Raw genomic sequence first — 22,891 nt, forward strand, 5'->3', positions numbered from 1 at the left:
CACGATCCGGTCACCGGATCCGGTATACCGGATCGTGAGTGGCCGCCCTTAGAAGGACCGGCAAATGAAAAATAAGGCTTCTTCCATTACCCAGCAATAATGTTGATATTCAAAAGATTGGCATACCTAACTACTACTCGTGTATAATTAAGATTATGTATTATCCATCGACCAATTTACATAGGTTTGGTTTTTCAGGCGACTCCCAATGACGTTTCCAGAGTGCGTCGGGCCTTATTGTACTAAAGTCTTTCGCGCAGTATACATTTGATATCAGATTGCCTGTTCATTTGCCATTTGTAGCACCTATAATGTCGAGTATGAAGATGAATTATCCAGGCCTCAGGCCTATCGCCCCCCAGCTTTCTCCAGCCCTGTACCCTCCAGTCGAGTATCCCAGCCACTCCTAATAATAATAATGTATGGCGATGATTTTCATTTCTTTATTTTCCACACGTTCTCTCGTCTTAGAATAATAATAATAATAATAATAAATTATCATTTTTATTCTTCACAAACTGATTATTAAATTATTGTTTTCTCTTACGATTTTTTTCTCTCTAAAAAAATGATTAATATTTTTATTGGAAAGAAAAGAAAGCGTTTTATTTATTCTCCCCCTCACCTTGATTCTAAAATTCCTTCCAAATTGAATTCTCCACTTTTTACAGTTATTTTTTCGGAGTTTTGACCTCAGATTTGGATTTTTCCAACTTTTTACATAGGAATCGACCATTTATTTATAATTTTTACTATATTTGCAACTGCTCCATTAATACGTAAATTGTTACCTAGTAAATCTACCGGATTTTCCAAAGATTTCAAAATTATCGAAGAAAAATTCTAACTAGGTACGAAAAATTGCTCCATTTTACCCACTGCTCCATTTATACGTAAATTGTTACCTAGTAAATCTACCGGATTTTCCAAAGATTTCAAAATTATCGAAGAAAAATTCTAACTAGGTACGAAAAATTTCAAGAATCAAACCAAGGGTAACTCTGGGTCCCTATAATTTAAATTCCCGATCCAACACAAAAGAAAATAATAATAAGTTCCTCCTAAACTTTTTTAAAAGTTGATAAAAAGTAGGGCAATAATAATTATCATCGAGTCAATAAAAGAGCAATAAACAATCAATTAGAAATATTTTCATTTCTTATAATTACCCGTTAATTAGAATTTATAAATGTTTGAGAAAAATATGGTAGTATTTTCTTTTCTCCCCCTATAGAATGGCCTCTTCAGAACCGAAGGGTCTGCCCCTCCTGGCCCCTTATTGTCTACCCTACCCTTCGCGAAAGGAAAATGCACCAAATAATTCTTCACGTGGTATCATTGGCTCTGGTTAAGGTCCGTTCCAACTTCTCGTGACTTTCACACGATTTTTTTCCGAACGTCCTGTAGGCAATGTAATTTAAATGAGAGTGTTCTCATTTAACACGACACGATTTTTCTCCAAACGACAAGTGGGGACGGGCCTTTACACTGTCCCAAACAGGCCGAGGAGGACTGAAGAGCTCAAAGTGCAGAAATTTATTTAATGGGAAAAGTTGTGGAATGTTGGCGGTGCTGGTGAGGAGTCGCGAAAGGAAAATGCACCAAATAATTCTTCACGTGGTATCATTGGCTCTGGTTAAGGTCCGCTCCCACTTCTCGGGACTTTCACACGATTTTTTTTTTCGAACGTCCTGTAGGCAATGTAATTTAAATGAGAGTGTTCTCATTTCACAAGACACGATTTTTCTCTAAACGACAAGTGGGGAGGGGCCTTTACACTGTCCTAAACAGGCCGAGGAGGACTGAAGAGCTCAAAGTGCAGAAATTTATTTAATGGGAAAAGTTGTGGAATGTTGGCGGTGCTGGTGAGGAGTTTATTTGGAGGACGAGGCAGAGGCACGACGCTCAGTTATTTCTCAAGGAGGAGGGGGAAACAATAAACGCCGGGAACGAGAGAAAAAAGTTTGACTTTCGTGAGAGCACAAGTTTTTCTCCTGGTCTATTACCGTGCTATTGTTTGTCTGATAAGCTTTCGTGGGAGCACAAGTTTTTCTCCTGGTCTATTACCGTGCTATTGTTTGTCTGATAAGTGATAAGTCTGATAACTGATAAGGTACCGCGTGTTACTGTTTGTCTGATAAAAGTAATAATTGAAACAATACCAACTACACATAGTATTACAGTGACTATACTCGTAAAGGAGGATCATTTTCTCGTCATCGATTGACATATGGCTATTCATTTATCTAGAAGTTATTTTATCGATGCATGTCTACTGGAAATATGGTCATAAAAAGACATTCAAAGAGCAGAAAAAATGTCTCTTGAAACTTGCGTTCAGGAGCATTTAAATTTTAAAGTCAAAGTTCAATACTGGTTTAAAATAATAAAAGAAGGACGGGCTAAAAAGGAGAAAAATAAAGACCTAGATAAAATTAAGAAGAAATATGCACACAGAAATAACTAAAACAAAGGAAGTGATTGAAGAGGGGGAAAGAAACAGATACACCGTGCCTCTACAGCCGAGAGAGAAATAGGGAAAGACAATAAAAACATAGACAAAGAGCAAAATGGAAGGGATAACATTGATCATGTAAATGTAACGGCTGAACGTTAACATACGAGACAAACATGAGTAGAATAAGAGAAGGCCGAGGACAGTTCACTCGTGATAAGTCTGATAACTGATAAGGTGATAAGGTACCGCGTGTTACTGTTTGTCTGATAAAAGTAATAATTGAAACAATACCAACTACACATCTACACATAGGTGATAAGTCTGATAACTGATAAGGTGATAAGGTACCGCGTGTTACTGTTTGTCTGATAAAAGTTGATAGGTAATAATTGAAACAATACCAACTACACATAGTATTACAGTGACTATAAAGGAGGATCATTTTCTCGTCATCGATTGACATAAATGGCTATTCATTTATCTAGAGAAGTTATTTTATCGATGTCTGCTGGAAATATGGCCATAAAAAGACATTCAAAGGGCATAAAAAATGTCTCTTGAAACTTGCGTTCAGGAGCATTTAAACTTTAAAGTCAAAGTTCAATACTGGTTTAAAATAATAATAAAAGAAGGGTCATAGTATTACAGTGACTATAAAGGAGGATCATTTTCTCGTCATCGATTGACAAATGGCTATTCATTTATCTAGAAGTTATTTTATCGATGTCTGCTGGAAATATGGTCATAAAAGACATTCAAAGAGCATAAAAAAAAATGTCTCTTGAAACTTGCGTTCAGGAGCATTTAAACTTTAAAGTCAAAGTTCAATACTGGTTTAAAATAATAATAAAAGAAGGACGGGCTAAAAAGGAGAAAAATAAAGACCTAGATAAAATTAAGAAGAAATATGCACACAGAAATAACTAAAACAAAGGAAGTGATTGAAGAGGGGGGGGGGAAGAAACAGATACACCGTACCTCTACAGCCGAGAAAGAAAAAAATGGGGAAAGACAATAAAAATGTAGACAAAGAGCATCAAAAAGGGTGGAACATTGATCATGTAAATGTAACGGCTGAACGTTAACATACGAGACAAACATGAGTAGAATAAGAGAAGGCCGAGGACAGTTCACTCGGCCTAGTAGAACGGGTAAGAAGAAGAGTAGAAGACAGAAGGAAAGGAGGAAATAAGGGAACTAAAGGGAGAAGGAAGGAAAAACCAACGGGGGGATAGATGGGAGAAAAAGGTGGAGAAAGAGAAGATGGAGAAAGAGAAGAAAGAGATGCAACGGGTGAACTAAAGGAATCAAGGGAAAGGGAGAGAAATTAACGGTGGGATAGACGGAGAAGGAGAAGGTAAGAGATGCAAAGGGAGTGATAGGAGAGAGTAATCCGGAGTTGGTAAAGCCAGAGAGGGAGAAAGACAGAGGGAAAGAAGGAATACCAGGTAGGGGAGGGTAAATAAGGGATAGTTTAGGGGAAATGGGAGCCAAGTGAAGTTTAGGAGGGAAAGAATAGCGTGGCGACGTAGACATAAGAGTTACGTCTTATCTGTTTCTATACAAAGGCCCGCCTGTTGGGAACCGAATGCCCCAATTGTATCTTTAAATTCTGACCTTTTTTTCTTCCACCTCTATTGTAATAATATAAAAGACTTTGGATAGAAAAGGCTACGATCATCTAGAATCAGATGAATTGTAATTACTTATTTGAGTTATTTGTTCTCAGTACATACATTTGTACTAAGACTAGAAATAGTAGAAATGTGATTCAGAGGGTAGCCGCAGACTAACAAGGAAGTTGCCAAGGTAGGTACATTGTAAGAATTTCATAATACATATGAAGATATGGCGTCTCCACCAAAACGCTCCGAGATTGTCACTAAAGAAATATTATCCCCTAATCTAATTCTAATTATTAATTGTGAGTTATCAAGCTTTCGTGGCGTTTACAGGACTTTGTAGCAGGGCCTTTTATTTTCCAAAGAGACGTTTTATTTTTCAATGATAATAATAATAAAAAGAGATAAGATGATATCAGATACATGAATATCATAATTTTATTTCTGATTTCCATCGTCAGTGTCGACGAGTAATCTAAAAGAACGGATAAGGACATCAGTTTTATTATTCATGTCAATATAAATTTATTTTTTATAACCCCCCAATTCCCGGGTTGGGGAACCTTCCTCCCATAGTGACTTTTAAAATTTTGTCCCTGAATCTAATACAATTTGACGCTAACAGCCCCTTATCTGCTATAAGTGTTCCCTGTTGTTTCTTCTTCATTTGAAGATTCCACAAGACATTTCTGTCTAGCATATTTTTTTCTTGTCAGAGATTGTTTCAGAGTTGTAGTTGTCATCACAATCTAGGAATTGTTTCAAGAGATAAGCTTTTTATAGTTTTCATAGATATTCATTATCATGATATTGGTAGTCTACGTTTTGCTCTGGTTGTTTTACTTCTCTCTACGCCACTGCTATCCACCCCGTAGTCCACTTGACTTTTCATTGCTTTCCGGTCTCTGTTTCTCCCTTCCTTCCACTTCTTTCTAACTCCGTGTTTTCCATTTGCTTTTTCCTCAGACATTTTCTTTTACGGTCCTTTTTTTTATATCTTTATTCCTCCTTTAATTCGAATACGCTACTAAATGTCAGACAATTCCCGAGATTTATTCACTATCAATCTCAGACTTTCATGGATTTATCGTCAAAGAGATTTACCTTCAAAGCCTTCTAATGGATTTATCTTCAAAGCCTTCTAAGATCTACATTTTAAATTTCCATTTCAGTGTACTATGGATATTTGGATTGGGTACTGAAGTTCCCAAGATTTCAAGCCACGCAGTATTTGAGATCAATATCAGCGTTATTCACCAGTGCAATAAAAAGTGCTTGGATCTTGCGATTCATTCAGAATGTGCGGAACAAAGCTGGGAGAAACTTGTCTCGTGACCTCTCCATTCCCGAGCTTAGAGCAGCTAGGCAATTGTGTGTAAAGACGTCTCAAAAAGTGCATTTCGGATCCATATGCTCGTTCCAACATAGGTCATAATATGGCTTGATCACTGTTATATTGTATGGTTGACACAAGACATGACCAGAGAAAATTTGGCCTCAAATTCTATCAAGTTTACAACAAATTTACATAATGCTGGTTTTTCTACTACTATTGTCACCAAACTGTACATTATTTCTGCAAACCAAGATTTGACATTTACAGACTATTCATTTGAGAATCTTTTGCAGTATAGTTTCTCCTTTATAGGAGCTGCCATTAATCCAGAATCCACCATTCATTCTTCTCTCACTCTCTCTCTACCACGCCACTGACTTCATCTCACTCACTCAGCACTCTCCCTTTCTCTTCTCCATTTATTTTTTATTTCACTTTTCTCAATTATTAAGATTAAAAATCCCGACACGTAGTTTTTCCAATTTTTCACCCTCATCCTTTTTCTGTCTCTCTCCCTCTCTCTCTTTCTCTCTCTCTCTCTCTTCCAGTACACTTTCACTCCGTTTCGTTATGCTTTCTCCATTCTTTTGGCTTCTCAGGGGAAATTTCAGCTACCGCAGACCGCAGTGTTGTGAGTGGCATATATCACTGTCTAATCAGGCAGACAAGCTCAAGAAGTAATATTAGTATCCTTAGGCTCCTTAGAAAGGATCATGAACGTATTCCTTAGAAGGGCCGGTAAATAAAAAATAAGGCTTCTTCCATTACCCAGCAATAATGTTGAAATTCAAAGGATTGGCATACCTAACTACTATTACTCGTGTATAATTAAGATTATGTATTATCCATCGACCAATTTACATAGGTTTGGTTTTTCAGGCGACTCCCAATGACGTTTCCAGAGTGCGTCGGGCCTTATTGTACTAAAGTCTTTCGCGCAGTATACATTTAGTCCAACAATAGAACCAGAGCTAATTGAAACTTAAAAACGTGAAAAATGATCGACTACTGGTACAGTCACCCTAATATGGAGTTTTATTTGATAATAATCTCGGAATATCAGAATGAATGTGCACCAAAGATAGAAGTGATGAGTGACATATTGCAGACTTCTGGATGTTGGTCAGGAGGTCAGGACTCATCAAGTTTTCTGCTGAAATAAATTGCAATTTTTCTGAGATGAAGAGAACAGAACAATCTTCTCTGGATAGAGGGAGATTGACTGTCAACTTTTTTGACCCAGGGGTAAAAGTACTAAATGTGAACTAACTGACCTTCATCAAATCCAGTGCTCGTGTGTCGAGGACAACTTTGACACGAACATAACATACGCGACAGTTCCGAAAGTTAAAAAACCCCAGACCCCCTTGAAGAGAACGAATTTCCCAAAAGGAATCTGGGAACTATTACTGAAAAGTCATTAATCTTGAGTGGATAGAGATAGATAGAGACATTGACTGCCAACGTTTTTGACCCAGGGGTAAAAGTGAACTGAGCTTCATCAAATCCAGTGCTTGTGTGTCGAGGACAACTTTGACACGAACATAACATACGTGACAGTTCCGAAAGTTAAAAAACCCCAGACCCCCTTGAAGAGAACGAATTTCCCAAAAGGAATCTGGGAACTATTACTGAAAAGTCATGCGAACTGGCAAAAAAAGATGATTGTACCGTATTGCCTGATTGGGAGTCACTCATACACTCAATCTTCTAGATTTCCTGGCGCCAACCTCAACATAATATTAGAAAATAGCAACATGTGGCGTGCCAGTGGTGTGATTGAAGAGGGGGAAAGAAACAGATACACCGTACCTCTACAGCCGAGAGAGAAATAGGGAAAGACAATAAAAATATAGACAAAGAGCAAAATGTAAGGGATAACATTGATCATGTAAATGTAACGGCTGAACGTTAACATACGAAACAAACATGAGTAGAATAAGAGAAGGCCGAGGACAGTTCACTCGGCCTAGTAGAACGGGTAAGAAGAAGAGTAGAAGACAGAAGGGAAGGAGGAAATAAGGGAATTAAAGGGAGAAGGAAGGAAAAACTAAGGGGAGGGGGTAGATAAGAGAAGAAGGGATAGATGGAGGAAGAGAAGATAAGAGATGCAATGGGTGAACTAAAGGAATCAAGGGAAAGGGAGAGAACCTATCGGCGGGATAGATGGAGAAGGAGAAGGCAAGAGATGCAAAGGGAGTAATAGGAGAGAGTAATCCGGAGTTGGTAAAGCCAGAGAGGGAAAAAGACAGAGGGAAAGAAGGAATACCAGGTAGGGGAGGGTAAATAAGGGAGAGTTTAGGGGAAATGGGAGCCAAGTGAAGTTTAGGAGGGAAAGAATAGCGTGGCGACGTAGACATAAGAGTTACTTCTTATCTGTTTCTATACAAAGGCCCGCCTGTTGGGAACCGAATGCCCGAATTGTATCTTTAAATTCTGACCTTTTCTCTTCCACCTCTATTGTAATAATATTAAAGACTTTGGATAGAAAAGGCTATACGATCACCTAGAATCAGATGAATTGTAATTACTTATTTGAGTTATTTGTTCTCAGTACATACATTTGTACTAAGACTAGAAATAGTAGAAATGTGTTTAAATTCTGACCTTTTTTCTTCCACCCCTATTGTAATAATATTAAAGACTTTGGATAGAAAAGGCTACGATCATCTAGAATCAGAACTTATTTGAGTTATTTGTTCTCAGTACATACATTTGTAATAAGACTAGAAATAGTAGAAATGTGATTCAGAGGGTAGGTAGGTACATTGTAAGAATTTCATATGAAGATTTGGCGTCTCCACCAAAATGCTCCGAGATTGTCACTAAAGAAATATTATCCCCTAATCGCTAACAAGGAAGTTGCCAAGGTACATTGTAAGAATTTCATATGAAGATTTGGCGTCTCCACCAAAATGCTCCGAGATTGTCACTAAAGAAATATTATCCCCTAATCTAATTCTTAATAGTGAGTTATCAAGCTTTCGTGGCGTTTACAGGACTTTGTAGCAGGGCCTTTTATTTTCCAAAGAGACGTTTTATTTTTCAATGATAATAATAATAATAAAAAGAGATAAGATGATATCAGATACATGAATATCATAATTTTATTTCTGATTTCCATCGTCAGTGTCGACGAGTACTCGAAAAGAACGGATAAGGATAAGATGATATCAGATACATGAATATCATAATTTTATTTCTGATTTCCATCGTCAGTGTCGACGAGTACTCGAAAAGAACGGATAAGGACATCAATTATTCATGTCAATATAAATTTATTTTTTATAACCCCTCACTTCCCGGGTTGGGGAACCTTCCTCCCATAGTGACTTTTAAAATTTTGTCCCTGAATCTAGTACAATTTGACGCTAACAGCCCCTTATCTGCTATAAGTGTTCACTGTTGTTTCTTCTTCATTTGAAGATTCCACAAGACATTTCTGTCTACCATATTTTTTCTTGTCAGAGATTGTTTCAGAGTTGTTGTTGTCATCACAGTCTAGGAATTGTTCCAAGAGATAAGCTTTTTATAGTTTTCATAGATATTCATTATCATGATATTGGTAGTCTACGTGTTTTCCTCTGGTTGTTTTACTTCTCTCTACGCCACTGCTATCCACCCCGTAGTCCGGGATAAGGACATCAATTATTCATGTCAATATAAATTTATTTTTTATAACCCCTCACTTCCCGGGCTGGGGAACCTTCCTCCCATAATGACTTTTAAAATTTTGTCCCTGAATCTAATACAATTTGACGCTAACAGCTGTTGTTTCTTCTTCATTTGAAGATTCCACAAGACATTTCTGTCTACCATATTTTTTCTTGACAGAGATTGTTTCACAGTTGTAGTTGTCATCACAGTCTAGGAATTGTTTCAAGAGATAAGCTTTTTATAGTTTTCACAGATATTCATTATCATGATATTGGTAGTCTACGTTTTCCTCTGGTTGTTTTACTTCTCTCTACGCCACTGCTATCCACCCCGTAGTCCACTTGACTTTTCATTGCTTTCCGGTCTCTGTTTCTCCCTTCCTTCCACTTCTTTCTAACTCCGTGTTTTCCATTTGCTTTTCCTCAGACATTTTCTTTTACGGTCCTTTTTTTTATATCTTTATTCCTCCTTTAATTCGAATACGCTCCTAAATGTCAGACAATTCCCGAGATTTATTCACTATCAATCTCAGACTTACATATCTTTATTCCTCCTTTAATTCGAATACGCTCCTAAATGTCAGACAATTCCCGAGATTTATTCACTATCAATCTCAGACTTACATGGATTTATCTTCAAAGAGATTTATCTTCAAAGCCTTCTAATGGATTTATCTTCAAAGCCTTCTAAGATCTACATTTTAAATTTCCATTTCAGTGTACTATGGGTATTTGGATTGGGTACTGAAGTTCCCAAGATTTCAAGCCACGCAGTATTTGAGACCAATATCAGCGTTATTCACCAGTGCAATAAAAATAGTTTTCGCTTAAAGGCACACACAATTTTATCCGTCCAAATTCCAAAGTCTTCCAAAATGTCTCGATGCCCCTCCGACTGTTGTCCTTCTCCCGTCTCCCCGTTGCAATAAAAATAGTGTTCGCTTAAAGACACACACAATTTTATCCGTCCAAATTCCAAAGTCTTCCAAAATGTCTCGATGCCCCTCCGACTGTTGTCCTTCTCCCGTCTCCCCGTTATCCTTCGGGAGTCCATGCACTCCATCGGAAATTTGCGACTCGCCCCCATCTCCCCAGTCGGTGGCAGACATTTGTTCGTCCCCCTACTCTCCGGCCTCTCCTGGTTCTGTAGCCGACATCTGCAGTTCACCTGCTACGCCTGGTTCGCCGATGTCAGTGTCGGAAAAGTGTGGCTCGCCCAACTCTCCAAAGAGTCCTGCCTCGGTACCCGACATTTGCGACTCGCCTTGCAGTCCGCAAAAAAGCTGTTCTGGACTACGTAACCTGTGCACAGGATTGAGTGGCGGTATAACCTTGGGACTCAATGGTAATGGTCACATGAAATTGAATGGTCCTGCGTCCTTAGGTCGGAGTAGTGTTCCACACTTGGGACTGACCAATGGATTGAGTAGTGTTCCACAGACCAATGAATTCCAAGATCTTTATGCAATACATCAACAACTGCTCGAAAGCTATCATCAGGAATATTTCCGCTTGAGTAAATAAATTCATATGAAAATTATAGCGAAACAATAAATTATCATTTTAACATGCATAGGTCCAATTGGCCCTGTAGTCGCTTTTCTAATAGAACTTTCACGAGGAGAATATCTATACTAGTTGGTCTTAGCTAGCAACAACGTCAACGCCATATACCCATCATAGGTCATCATTAGGGGGCGGATTATATGCACGAAAAAATGGCCCAAATATGTATGCAATATGCACCAAAAAACGGCCAATATGTGCAAGAATTTGCTAGAAAACTGCCAAAATATGCAAAAACATGCACTCATCTAGGTCCTCATATACGTGTCACAGAGGGTCCCACAGCATTTTCTAACCTCTAACTGACGTTCCCTTTATCTATCTTTCTATCTTTCAATGAGGAAAGTAGGATATTGTTAAAAAAACCCTATCCAATTTTTTTTCTTTTTTTCTCCTTTGCTATTCCTACCTACCTATTTAGTACCCATTAACCAGGGGAAAATGTTTAAAATTACAATAGATATGTGGGTACCGACACATATTTGGATAATAAAATAAGAAAATCAGGTTAATTTCAAAGATTTTGAAGATGTTCTTGAGTTCTGACGTGCAATAGGTTTTTTTTTTTATTTTATTTGAATAAATTCATATGAAAATTATAGCGAAACAATAAATTATCATTTTAACATGCCTAGGTCCAATTGGCCCTATCGTCGCTTTTCTAATAGAACTTTCACAAGTCTCTTCTCACGAGGAGAATATCTACACTAGTTGGTCTTAGCTAGCAACAACGTCAACGCCATAAACCCATCATGGGTCATCATTAGGGGGCGGATTATATGCACGAAAAAATGACCCAAATATGTATGCAATATGCACCAAAAAAACGGCCAATATGTGCAAGAATATGCTAGAAAACTGCCAAAATATGCAAAAACATGCACTCATCTAGGTTCTCATATACGTGTCACAGAGGGTCCCACAGCATTTTCTAACCTCTAACTGACGTTCCCTTTATCTATCTTTCAATGAGGAAAGTATGTGGATATTGTTAAAAAAAAAAACCCCTATCCAATTTTTTTCTTATTTTCTCCTTTGCTATACCTACCTACCTACCTATTTAGTACCTACCCATTAACCAGGGGAAAATGTTTAAAATTACAATAGATATGTGGGTACCGACACATATTTGGATAAAATAAGAAAATCAGGTTAATTTCAAAGATTTTGAAGATGTTCTTGAGTTCTGACGTGCAATAGGTTTTTTTTTTTCTTATTTTATTTATTTATTTTGTTTTGACAGAAAAATGCTCGAAATATGTTAAAAATATGCATTATATGCAAAACATGCAAAAATATGCATTTTAAGAAAAACCCTCGAAATATGCTTTTGCATAAATATGCGAATATGCAAACATACAAAATCCGCCCCCTAGTCATCATGTTGCTGACATGACTTTGTGACTATTGATATCCAACTTGGCTCCCCCCCCCCTTTCTTCACTCTTCTTTCAGCTTCCCTTTAGTATTTCACCTTTAGCCCCTGATGTAATATAAATACACCTCCATTCCAATACGGTAGATATTTATTCTTCAGAAAATAACGACATATGGAACTTTACTCCAAACCTATGGATTAGGTTATTCGGTTTTTCCTTTCCATCTTCAACGCTCCCTTGAGAGTCGTAGATAACTTCCTCTAACCTTTTGCCCCCCAATATAAAGTTTCTCATTTTTTTCTTCGAGATAAAATTTTGAAAATAAAAGTTCGAGGTACTTGCAAATATGAAAACTGGCTGCAATGGAGACCGAACACTATAAAAAGTTTTCCTTTCCAAGGAGGAAATAATTTTACAGCGATACTTCTTTTATACGAGTCCCTTACCTCCTTTTTACGTGGCCGAATTTAAATCCAAACATAAAAGATACACTGGATGAGATGAGTAACTTTGAGACGTTACTACACATCACGGAATTTTAATGCCTATAGGTAGGCTTGCCAAACGTCCCGAATTGGCCGGGACAGTCCCGAATTTTAGGGGGTGTCCCGGCGTCCCGTTCAGTTTTTCATTTTGTAGATGAGTAACTTTGAGACGTTACTACACATCACGGAATTTTAATGCCTATAGGCCTCCTATAATGTTACCTTTTCGATGCTGACAGTTCCTTACTACCTTTTCGATAGCAAAACTGTTAGAGAGTCTCCAACTGAGAACTTTGTCTTCAAATTTTATACAGAGTTCGTCCAATACAGCAATACTCGTACGTCTTCCACACAAAAGCTCCAAGGGTGGCCTTGGTCAGCTATATGGAACTTTTCGAGCCCTGTAGACGGACAGGATATAACGTAAAATACATCTAATGTAAATCTCCATCAAGTTTTCCTTCGAAATTTCATTATGGACTCAAGTCGCGAATTCCCAACACCACCCTATCGTTTTGCAACTTGTGTTCTCATATGCAAGTTTCGACTGCAGGTTTCGCTCTGCTTAACATCATAATGCCGGTCTGTGTCATCCAATACACGGGCCTTGTATACGGACAACAGAAGGGAGTCAATTAGTCCCGGACTTGTCAATTAATCTACATTACATTGTCTTGTCGTTCTATTGACTGCAGTTCATTTGTCGTCCGTGTCCGATCAATCCATCAAGTCTCACATAGTGGCGAATCTACTCTGGTCAGTCATATCAGAGCAGTTCTTTAAATGGACTCTAATTATTGTTTCTATCAAAACTATCAATCAAATGAAATGAGAAATCATTACATGCGCCCCTACCCCAGTATAGGTAAAAATAAATTTTGTGATCACCCCTTACTAAGTACCTATCATCAGTCTTCTTCTCCTCGTCCACCTCCTCCTTCTTCTTAATTCTACTCGTTTTTTCTCAAGAAGCTGAGTCCACCCCAAATTAGTCCAAAAACAAACAAGTTATTCAAGCCTAAATTCTTGAATTGGCAACCTCCAACTACCTATCTGAATTATTATATACATAAATACTCGTAAACAAATCCAGTTCCTAAAACCACCTCCAACGTCTGACAAACGTCTGGCCATCTTAATCTCTCTCTTCTTCCTCCTCTTTATCTAATTCCTTCTTTATCTCCTCCTCTACTTTTACTTCCTTCCCCTCCACTTCTTACATGCTCGTCTTCCTCCTCCTGGATGCCCTCCTCTACTTTCTCCTTCCTCTTCCTTCTCCCCTTATCGTTCTCCATTTCTTTCCCCTCCTCCATCAACACCTCCTCTTCTCCCTTATACCTCCTCCTGCATTTCTTTCAATTCCTTCTTCCTTCTTACATGCTCGTCTTCCTCCTCCTGAATGCCCTCCTCTACTTTCTCCTTCCACTTCCTTCTCCCTTTATCGTTCTCCATTTCTTTCCCCTCCTCCATCAACACCTCCTCTTCTCCCTTATACCTCCTCCTGCATTTCTTTCAATTCCTTCTTCAACACAAAAGCTCCAAGGGTGGTCTTGGTCAGCTATATGGAACTTTTCGAGCCCTGTAGACGGACAGGATATAACGTAAAATACATCTAATGTAAATCTCCATCAAGTTTTATGGATATTCTGTCGGATCGAAGATACAAATTTATTCATGCTGGTGTCAAATGCGAGATGAACTTTTCCCATTTGAAAACTATGCAGATTTAGTAGAGGAACATTTCCCTTGTTTCCAGACTTATCAGAACAAAAATAGTGATATATGGAAGCTGAACAGCAACATATTATATTCTTCTTCTCGCCCCAACAAAGAGAAATTTTCGTGTGAGATGTACCTACCAAACCACTCATGATAAATATGACAGAAACCTGAGATATATGTGGAACGGGTAGGAATGAAATGGGGAGAGAAAAGAGGGAAATTGAAAGGAACAGGGAGGAAAAGAAAAAAGGAGAGAGAGAGGGGGCAGAAAAACTAGTTCTTTTAAAAATAATCCAGTAACTCTGTGAACTGTAGAAGAAGGGTCCAAGGTGGGATTGGGCCCAAATTTAGTGTGCCTTATAATAATTAAATATTAGTAGGTTAGGGACAAGTTTCAAGATAATTATAAGCTCTTCTGCGTTGTTGAAATGATGAGGCAAAAATTTGACCATAGACTTTGAAGGTGTACCTTCAAAATCAAGCCCCCCCAAAAATTTAGGCAAGAACCGCCTATGTCAACAACTGAGCTGAGGCATCAATTGTCCTCCAACCTCCTTCAACTGTGCATTTCTTACTCAAAAGTTTAGGCTCCTAGTAGAGTTGGTGTGCTAGGCAAGATGTTTTTAGATTTTTACAATCTCTTTCGAGCTTTCCCCCCATTCCCAACTTCCACGTTTGACTCTCTCCTCAATCCTGCCCAATCCGCATTTTCCAATTTTCGACCAAATCCCTTTTCCACCTCCCTCTCTTACCACCATTTTCTCCTCGTACTTATTTCAAGCGTATACTTCGAGTAGGACGTTTTTAACACGGATAAGTTATTACGATTTGCACTTTACCACACATATACTCACATTCTTTCTTCTTCTCCTCCTCCTCCTCCTCCTCTTCCTCCTTCCACATTCACACTCACACCTTTTGGCAGTAAGGAGTTTTTCGATGGATGAAAAGAAAAGAAATAATCCAGTAGCTCTGTGAACTGTAGAAGAAGGGTCCAAGGTGGGATTGGGCCCAAATTTAGTGTGCCTTATAATTAAATATTAGTAGGTTAGGGACAAGTTTCAAGATAATTATAAGCTCTTCTGCGTTGTTGAAATGATGAGGGAAAAATTTGACCATAGACATTTAATTAAACCATACCTCAAAGCTAGAAAGCAAATAAATACAAAACCCCCTACATACCTAATCTACCTGAGGTTGCTTTGTAACTGGCCTATTCGAATGGAAAGCTACACAATTCTGTCGACAACAATAGAAGCAAATTTACTCCCCCAAAACCCCCTACATAATCTACCTGAGGTTGCTTTGTAACTGGCCTATTCGAATGGAAAGCTACACAATTCTGTCGACAACAATAGAAGCAAATTTACTCCCGTAACCCTTTTAGCTTTTTAGAGAGGAAAAAAATCTAAAACTTTTATTGTTTTACAAAAGGCTGTGTACAGAATTTCAAATATATTTTTATTGCTATTAACAAATGAACTCTTTTTGTGTTCTCGTTCCTATAAAAAATGTTTTCTGTTAAAAACCATTCTTCTTCTTTTTCCTCTTTTTTTTTTATTTTAGAAATTAAATTTACAATAGGAATATTACTAAAACTTTTCTTTATCATGATTGCAGACAGAGCGCAGTATTTCTGGGAAGGTTATTACTTATTACTTTGATAGAAAAAAGCACATCAGCTTTCATTAGAATTTACAAAGTAGTACTACGTTGGATAATGAAAAACTAGGATTTTCTATTAGGAGGTGAGAGATATTAGAAAGTCTCTCAAAAAGTCTAGTAAAATAAATTTGTAGCATTTCATATAGGTAGGTAATAATGTCATTCTTCCAATAATCTATACCTTCTCCCGGTAAAATATGCAAAAACCGGGCCCAGTAATTTAAAATAACGACCAACAGAGTGGATACCCTCACGCTGGATATCAGATCTCTCAAAAAGTCTAGTAAAATAAATTTGTAGCATTTCATATAGGTAGGTAATAATGTCATTCTTCCAATAATCTACCTTCTCCCAGTAAAATATACAAAAACCGGGCCCAGTAATTTAAAATAACGACCAACAGAGTGGATACCCTCACGCTGGATATCAGATCAAAACAGTATATAAAATTATGATAAATGATTTTTAGTAACTGAAAATCATGAGGAAAGCTTACACAGCAAAAGTATATTATCAACCAATACTAATAAAAATTAATGAGTATATGCATTAGGCAAATAGAAGCTTTAATTACCGAAACATGACAAACAGTAGCGAAGTTTAAAAGTAACTAAAAACGTCTGTTTGAATTGCAAGCACAACACTTCATTGGAAATTCAGCAAAAAGGTACCAATATTCGATAGCATCATGACATCGCTGACAGTAATCAGTCTAACTTTAGATAAGCTCGATGTTGCTTACATAGCTATCTGGAACTCGTGTTGCCAAAAATGTCATAGGTATATGCTGTCAAAGATATTTTAAATGTGAAGACCTATTTTGTCTCAAGATTTTGCTGAAGGCTTAAGCATATCCTCCAGAGCTTTCATCAGGTATTATTAGATATGCCTATAGATTTCTGGTATATGCTGTCAAAGATATTTTAAATGTGAAGACCTACCTATTTTGTCTCAAGATTTTGCTGAAGGCTTAAGCATATCCTCCAGAGCTTTCATCAGGTATTATTAGATATGCCTATAGATTTCTTGCTGTCAAAGATATTTTAAATGTGAAGACCTATTTTGTCTCAAGATTTTGCTGTAGGCTTAAGCATATTCTCCAGAGCTTTCATCAGGTATTATTAGATATGCCTATAGATTTCTACGAGCACATACCTACTTACTGCCAGGGCCATTTGAGCCTATAGAAGACTTCTTGCCTCGCCAAACTGTTCTGTCTTGCGCGTCTTCTTCCGTGGTGTTGATTTTTGCCATGTCTCTCTTGATCTGGTCTTTCCATCTCAGCTTTGGGCGTCCTCTTCTTCTCGTCCCTGTTAGTTCTCCTTCCCAAACACTTTTGATCAAACTTTCATCATCTCTTCTTAACACATATCCCATCCATCTCATTCTCCTACACATCTGATGTTCGCAACGATATCCGGTTCATTGAATAGATCTCTTATCTCTTTGTTCTTCTTTATTCTCCATCCTCCATTCTCATACAGAAGACTTCTTGCCTCGCCAAACTGTTCTGTCTTGCGCGTCTTCTTCCGTGGTGTTGATTTTTGCCATTTCTCTCTTGATCTGGTCTTTCCATCTCAGCTTTGGGCGTCCTCTTCTTCTCGTCCCTGTTAGTTCTCCTTCCCAAACACTCTTGATTAGACTTTCATCATCTCTTCTTAACACATGTCCCATCCATCTCATTCTCTTACATCTGATGTTCGCAAAGATATCCGGTTCATTGAATAGATCTCTTATCTCTTTGTTCTTCTTTATTCTCCATCCTCCATTCTCATACACTGGTCCATATATTTTCCTTAAAATCTTGTTTTCAAACGTTACTAGTTTTTTCTCCGATACTTTCCAAAGCGTCCATACTTCTGAACCGTATAGCAGGACTGGTTGGATGGTAAGTTTACCAATGAACCTTTGTAAAGGCTGAAAAGACTTTACAGAGGTGCTATTTCAGTCCGATTCTAGCAGTATGAACATTGTCCAAATACTCAAAGTGAAAGCCAATAATGAGGCGTAACTGTGGTCAGCAGTATGAACATTGTCCAAATACTCAAAGTGAAAGCCAATAATGAGGCGTAACTGTGGAGAGAGTTCCGTTTTATCTCGGGAAAGCACCCTGACTCCCTCTACGTTTGGAAAATTGGGAGAGCATTCCCTCTCTCAATGTACTCAAGAGAATTGTCCGCATTGCAACATGATCACAACTTTTTTTTTTACCATTATATATTTTCCTCTCTGCTCTCTATCCGCTTTTTAAAAGCTGTGCTGAAAATTTATGTCAACTGCCATTGCAAATTGTCGAGGCCAACTTTTTTTTTAGCATTATATATTTTCCTCTCTGCTCTCTATCCGCTTTTTAAAAGCTGTGCTGAAAATTTATGTCAACTGCCATTGCAAATTGTCGAGGCCTGCCTGGACGCTCTACACTTTGTCACCCCAAAGTTCAAAAAGCTACGAGGAAGCTCTTTTGAATTTTTTCGTTCAGCTCGAGTTTGTTTTAGAGTAGAGGACAGACCTTTGATAGCACTTCGCCATTCCTGACATTTCAAGCTCGACTATTATTTACACAAATCCAACAGTATATTTACGCTCTCTTCTCGACCATTAGTTGTTCTTAATACTCCTACTCTATAATATGTTAGCTAACTCCTGACCATTACGATCTAACTTCAAACACCTCTGATGGTAGCGTTTAATCCATGTCAGTATCCTATGTATCCATGTCTAGTTGTAGTGAGAGCTTGGTAGCTGTATAGTTAAACCTTGCGTTATAGCACTTCGCCATTCCTGACATTTCAAGCTCGACTACCTATTATTTACACAAATCCAACAGTATTTACGCTCTCTTCTCGACCATTAGTTGTTCTTAATACTCCTACTCTATTAATATGTTAGCTAACTCCTGACCATTACGATCTAACTTCAAACACCTCTGGTGGTAGCGTTTAATCCATGTCAGTATCCTATGTATCCATGTCTAAACCTTTGATGGAAAATGGATTGTAATTTGCAGTTTGAAATAGGTATACTCGTATACAAATGATGTCGTTTTTATTGCGCATCTAATACTTATAGCTGTATTTGGTCCCCTCTTCATAGAATCTGAATTATTACCAATCAAATAATTAAGATTTTGTTTAAATTCCGTAAAATCACAGACACTTTATTATTACCGAAAAAAATCCAGAATCTAAAAAAAGTCTCATTATACCAAGAGACTAGAGGTAGGTAATACTGACTCGAAAAAAACCTAGGTGTACTTAACCGAGGGCTTATAGCTGTATTTGGTCCCCTCTTCCTAGAATCTGAATTGAGGATTCTCATGTAAAAAATAATTCAACCTAACATAAATAAAACGAAGCGGTCAAAAATCACATTCACAACCACAGATCTTTTATGACACCAGTAGAGTTATCATTCAAGAAGCAGTCTTTCCTTGTTATTTGTGAATCCGTTTCAATCTCATTCATTCGTACAGTGCTATGCCCAGATATCAACAGACAACCAAAACTTGTTCCATGAACAGAAAGATAAGAACCTCGTACAACCGACCCACTCATTGTGCTGTCAGTGAAGTCAGAAGCAGCTCCGGATGGGGGGTACGGGGGGGCAACTAACTCATTACAGCAACCTCATCATCTGAGACGAGGGGAGATAGGGAGGGGGGCTCCAAAGTACAAATACATTACGTGCCCCGAATTAATTTTCATTTTCTTTCTTCAATTTTTTGGATTTTGATTTTCCTCCTTCTCCGTCTTCTTTCTCCTTCGCTGCTGCTTGTTTAAAAGCAGAAAAACATAAAGAATGGCGTAATTGTTTCTGACAGTTCAATTGTTCGGGAGATTTTTAAGACATTTTGCGCGTTCCTTTTCCTTCGCTTCCACTTCTGGCTGGATGAAGAGCCATGGGGTTGATGAGTGTGTTCTTGTACCCATTTCGTATTCGAAACACTCCACCAGAGAACACTTTGCGGAGTACTCTGCAGTGGCTTTTTATCTTCTTTTCGCCTTTCCTTTGAGTCAATATCCATTAGCACTTCGCATAATTGCGAGGGAAAAAGTCCCTGGTCTTTCAATTCAAAGTCGATGTTGAAGGATTTCTTTTCTGTTCCTCTCCTTCCCCTTTTCGAAATTTCATTATGGACTCAAGTCTCGAAATTCCCAACACCACCCTATCGTTTTGCAACTTGTGTTCTCATATGCAAGTTTCGACTGCAGGTTTCGCTCTGCTTAACATCATAATGCGACCTTTTTCGAAATTTCATTATTATGGACTCAAGTCTCGAAATTCCCAACACCATGCACCCTATCGTTTTGCAACTTGTGTTCTCATATGCAAGTTTCGACTGCAGGTTTCGCTCTGCTTAACATCATAATGCCGGTCTGTGTCATCCAATACACGGGCCTTGTATACGGACAACAGAAGGGAGTCAATTAGTCCCGGACTTGTCAATTAATACATTGTCTTGTCGTTCTATTGACTGCAGTTCATTTGTCGTCCGTGTCCGATCAATCCATCAAGTCTCACACAGTGGCGAATCTACTCTGGTCAGTCATATCAGAGCAGTTCTTTAAATGGACTCTAATATTATTGTTTCTATCAAAACTATCAATCAAATGAAATGAGAAATCATTACATGGGCCCCCCCCTACCCTAGTATAGGTAAAGTTGTAATCCTTTTAATAAATTTTGTGATCACCCCTTACTAAGTACCTATCATCAGTCTTCTTCTCCTCGTCCACCTCCTCCTTCTTCTTAATATTCTACTCACTTTTTCTCAAGAAGCTGAGTCCACCCCAAATTGGTCCAAAAACAAACACGTTATTCAAGCCTAAATTCTTGAATTGGCAACCTCCAACTACCTATTTGAATTATTATATCCATAAATACTCGTAAACAAATCCAGTTCCTAAAACCACCTCCAACGTCTGACAAACGTCTGCATGTATCGCCACATTTTTTTTTTTTTCAACTAAAATTATGAAAAAAGTAACTATGACTATCCAAAAAATATTTTTAAATGATAAAATTAAGTAAAAAAAAAGACAACAGTGGGATTCGAACCCCCACCCCACCCGCTCATCATAGTCAGAGATCACACTTCTTACCACTCGGACACTCCGACTTCTGTCTCTACGAAGCACAAAACTTTCTTATTAAACAACTCAAGCGATAATTTAGAATTTTTCCCCTAAAAATCACTCTTTTATCAAATTTAAGGCTGAAGGGGAACAGTATATTTACGCTCTCTTCTCGACCATTAGTTGTTCTTAATACTCCTACTCTATAATATGTTAGCTAGCTCCTGACAATTACGATCTAACTTCAAACACCTCTGGTGGTAGCGTTTAATCCATGTCAGTATCCTATGTATCCATGTCTAGTTGTAGTGAGAGCTTGGTAGCTGTATAGTTAAACCTTGCGTTAACCTTGGAAATACATAGACCAACCTGTGTGGCTAGATTACACAAGGCTAGTACCCTAGTTCAGCTACATGGAACATTCTACTTCGTTTAAGTTGCTAAAATCAACAACTGAGCTGAGGCATCAATCGTCCTCCTTCAACTGTGCATTTCTTACTCAAAAGTTTAGGCTCCTAGTAAAGTTGTGGGGTGCTAGGCAAGATGTTTTTAGATTTTTACAATCTCTTTCGAGCTTTCCCCCCATTCCCAACTTCCACGTTTGACTCTCTCCTCAATCCTGCCCAATCCGCATTTTCCCATTTTCGACCAAATCCCTTTTCCACCTCCCTCTCTTACCACCATTTTCTCCTCGTACTTATGTATTTCAAGCTTATACTTCGTGTAGGACGTTTTTAACACGGATAAGTTATTACGATTTGCACTTTACCACACATATACTCACATTCTTTCTTCTTCTTCTTCTTCTTCTTCTTCTTCTTCTTCTTCTTCTTCTTCTCCTCCTCCTCCTCCTCTTCCTCCTTCCACATTCACACTCACACCTTTTGGCAGTAAGGAGTTTTTCGATGGATGAAAAGAAAAGAAAACACATCTTCTCCTCGTCCATCTTAATCTCCCTCTTCTTCCTCCTCTTTATCATATTCCTTCTTTATCTCCTCCTCTACCCTCCTCCTCCTCCTCCTCTTCCTCTTTCCACATTCACACTCACACCTTTTGGCAGTAAGGTATTTTTCGAGGGATGAAAAGAAAAGAAAACACATCTTCTCCTCGTCCAACTTAATCTCCCTCTTCTTCCTCCTCTTTATCATATTCCTTCTTTATCTCCTCCTCTACTTTTACTTCCTTCCCCTCCACTTCTTACATGCTCGTCTTCCTCCTCCTGAATGCCCTCCTCTACTTTCTCCTTCCACTTCCTTCTCCCTTTATCGTTCTCCATTTCTTTCCCCTCCTCCATCAACACCTCCTCTTCTCCCTTATACCTCCTCCTGCATTTCTTTCAATTCCTTCTTCCCACCCACAATCCACGTCCTCCAGCACCTCCAGAGCACCACAACCGCAGTATTGAAGAGCAACATATTATATTCTTCTTCTCGCCCCAACAAAAAGAAATTTTCGTGTGAGATGTACCTACCAAACCACTCATGATAAATATGACAGAAACCTGAGATATATGTGGAATGGGTAGGAATGAAATGGGGAGAGAAAAGAGGGAAATTGAAAGGAACAGGGAGGAAAAGAAAAAAGGAGAGAGAGAGGGGGCAGAAAAAAGAGGGGAAAAGGAAGAGAAGGACAGAGAGGGGCAGAGACAAAGAGGAGAAGGTTGAGAGATGACAGACAGGGTGGTAGTAGAGATGGGTAGGAATTGGGAGGGAGGAAAATGAAGAAATAGGAAGTTGAGTGAGGGGGAGGAGTAAGACTACACAGTAAGATACATAGGTAAGATGTTTGTGTCAATATTGCATGTAGAACGAGAATTGGGGTACGAGAGAATTCAAAAATGGACGTGAAATGTGGACAAGATAAAAGAGGGGGAGAAAGAAAGAGAGAAGAAGGAACGAGAGAGATAGGGAGATATGGAGATAAACAT

At 38.3% G+C, this 22,891-nt stretch overlaps 1 protein-coding gene across 2 annotated transcripts; it reads left to right on the forward strand.

Moving 5' to 3' along the window:
• Positions 1-5,278: 5,278 nt before the first annotated feature.
• LOC103507934 (vegetative cell wall protein gp1-like) lies at positions 5,279-10,654 on the forward strand. 2 transcript variants are annotated; one of them, XM_008472452.3, is made up of 2 exons: positions 5,279-5,351; positions 10,005-10,654. In XM_008472452.3, exon 2 carries the CDS (start codon positions 10,063-10,065, stop codon positions 10,594-10,596), a length of 534 nt encoding a protein of 177 aa, XP_008470674.1. In that variant the 5' UTR covers positions 5,279-5,351; positions 10,005-10,062; the 3' UTR covers positions 10,597-10,654. The 2 variants fall into 2 exon arrangements, with proteins under 2 accessions (XP_008470674.1, XP_017299016.1); XM_017443527.2 differs by lacking the exon at positions 5,279-5,351 and adding an exon at positions 9,838-9,975 and having other exon boundaries at positions 10,091-10,654.
• The last annotated feature ends 12,237 nt before the right edge of the window (positions 10,655-22,891 follow it).

This window comes from Diaphorina citri, unplaced genomic scaffold (assembly GCF_000475195.1).
Source record: "Diaphorina citri unplaced genomic scaffold, Diaci psyllid genome assembly version 1.1 scaffold353, whole genome shotgun sequence".
Lineage (NCBI taxonomy): Eukaryota > Metazoa > Arthropoda > Insecta > Hemiptera > Psyllidae > Diaphorina > Diaphorina citri.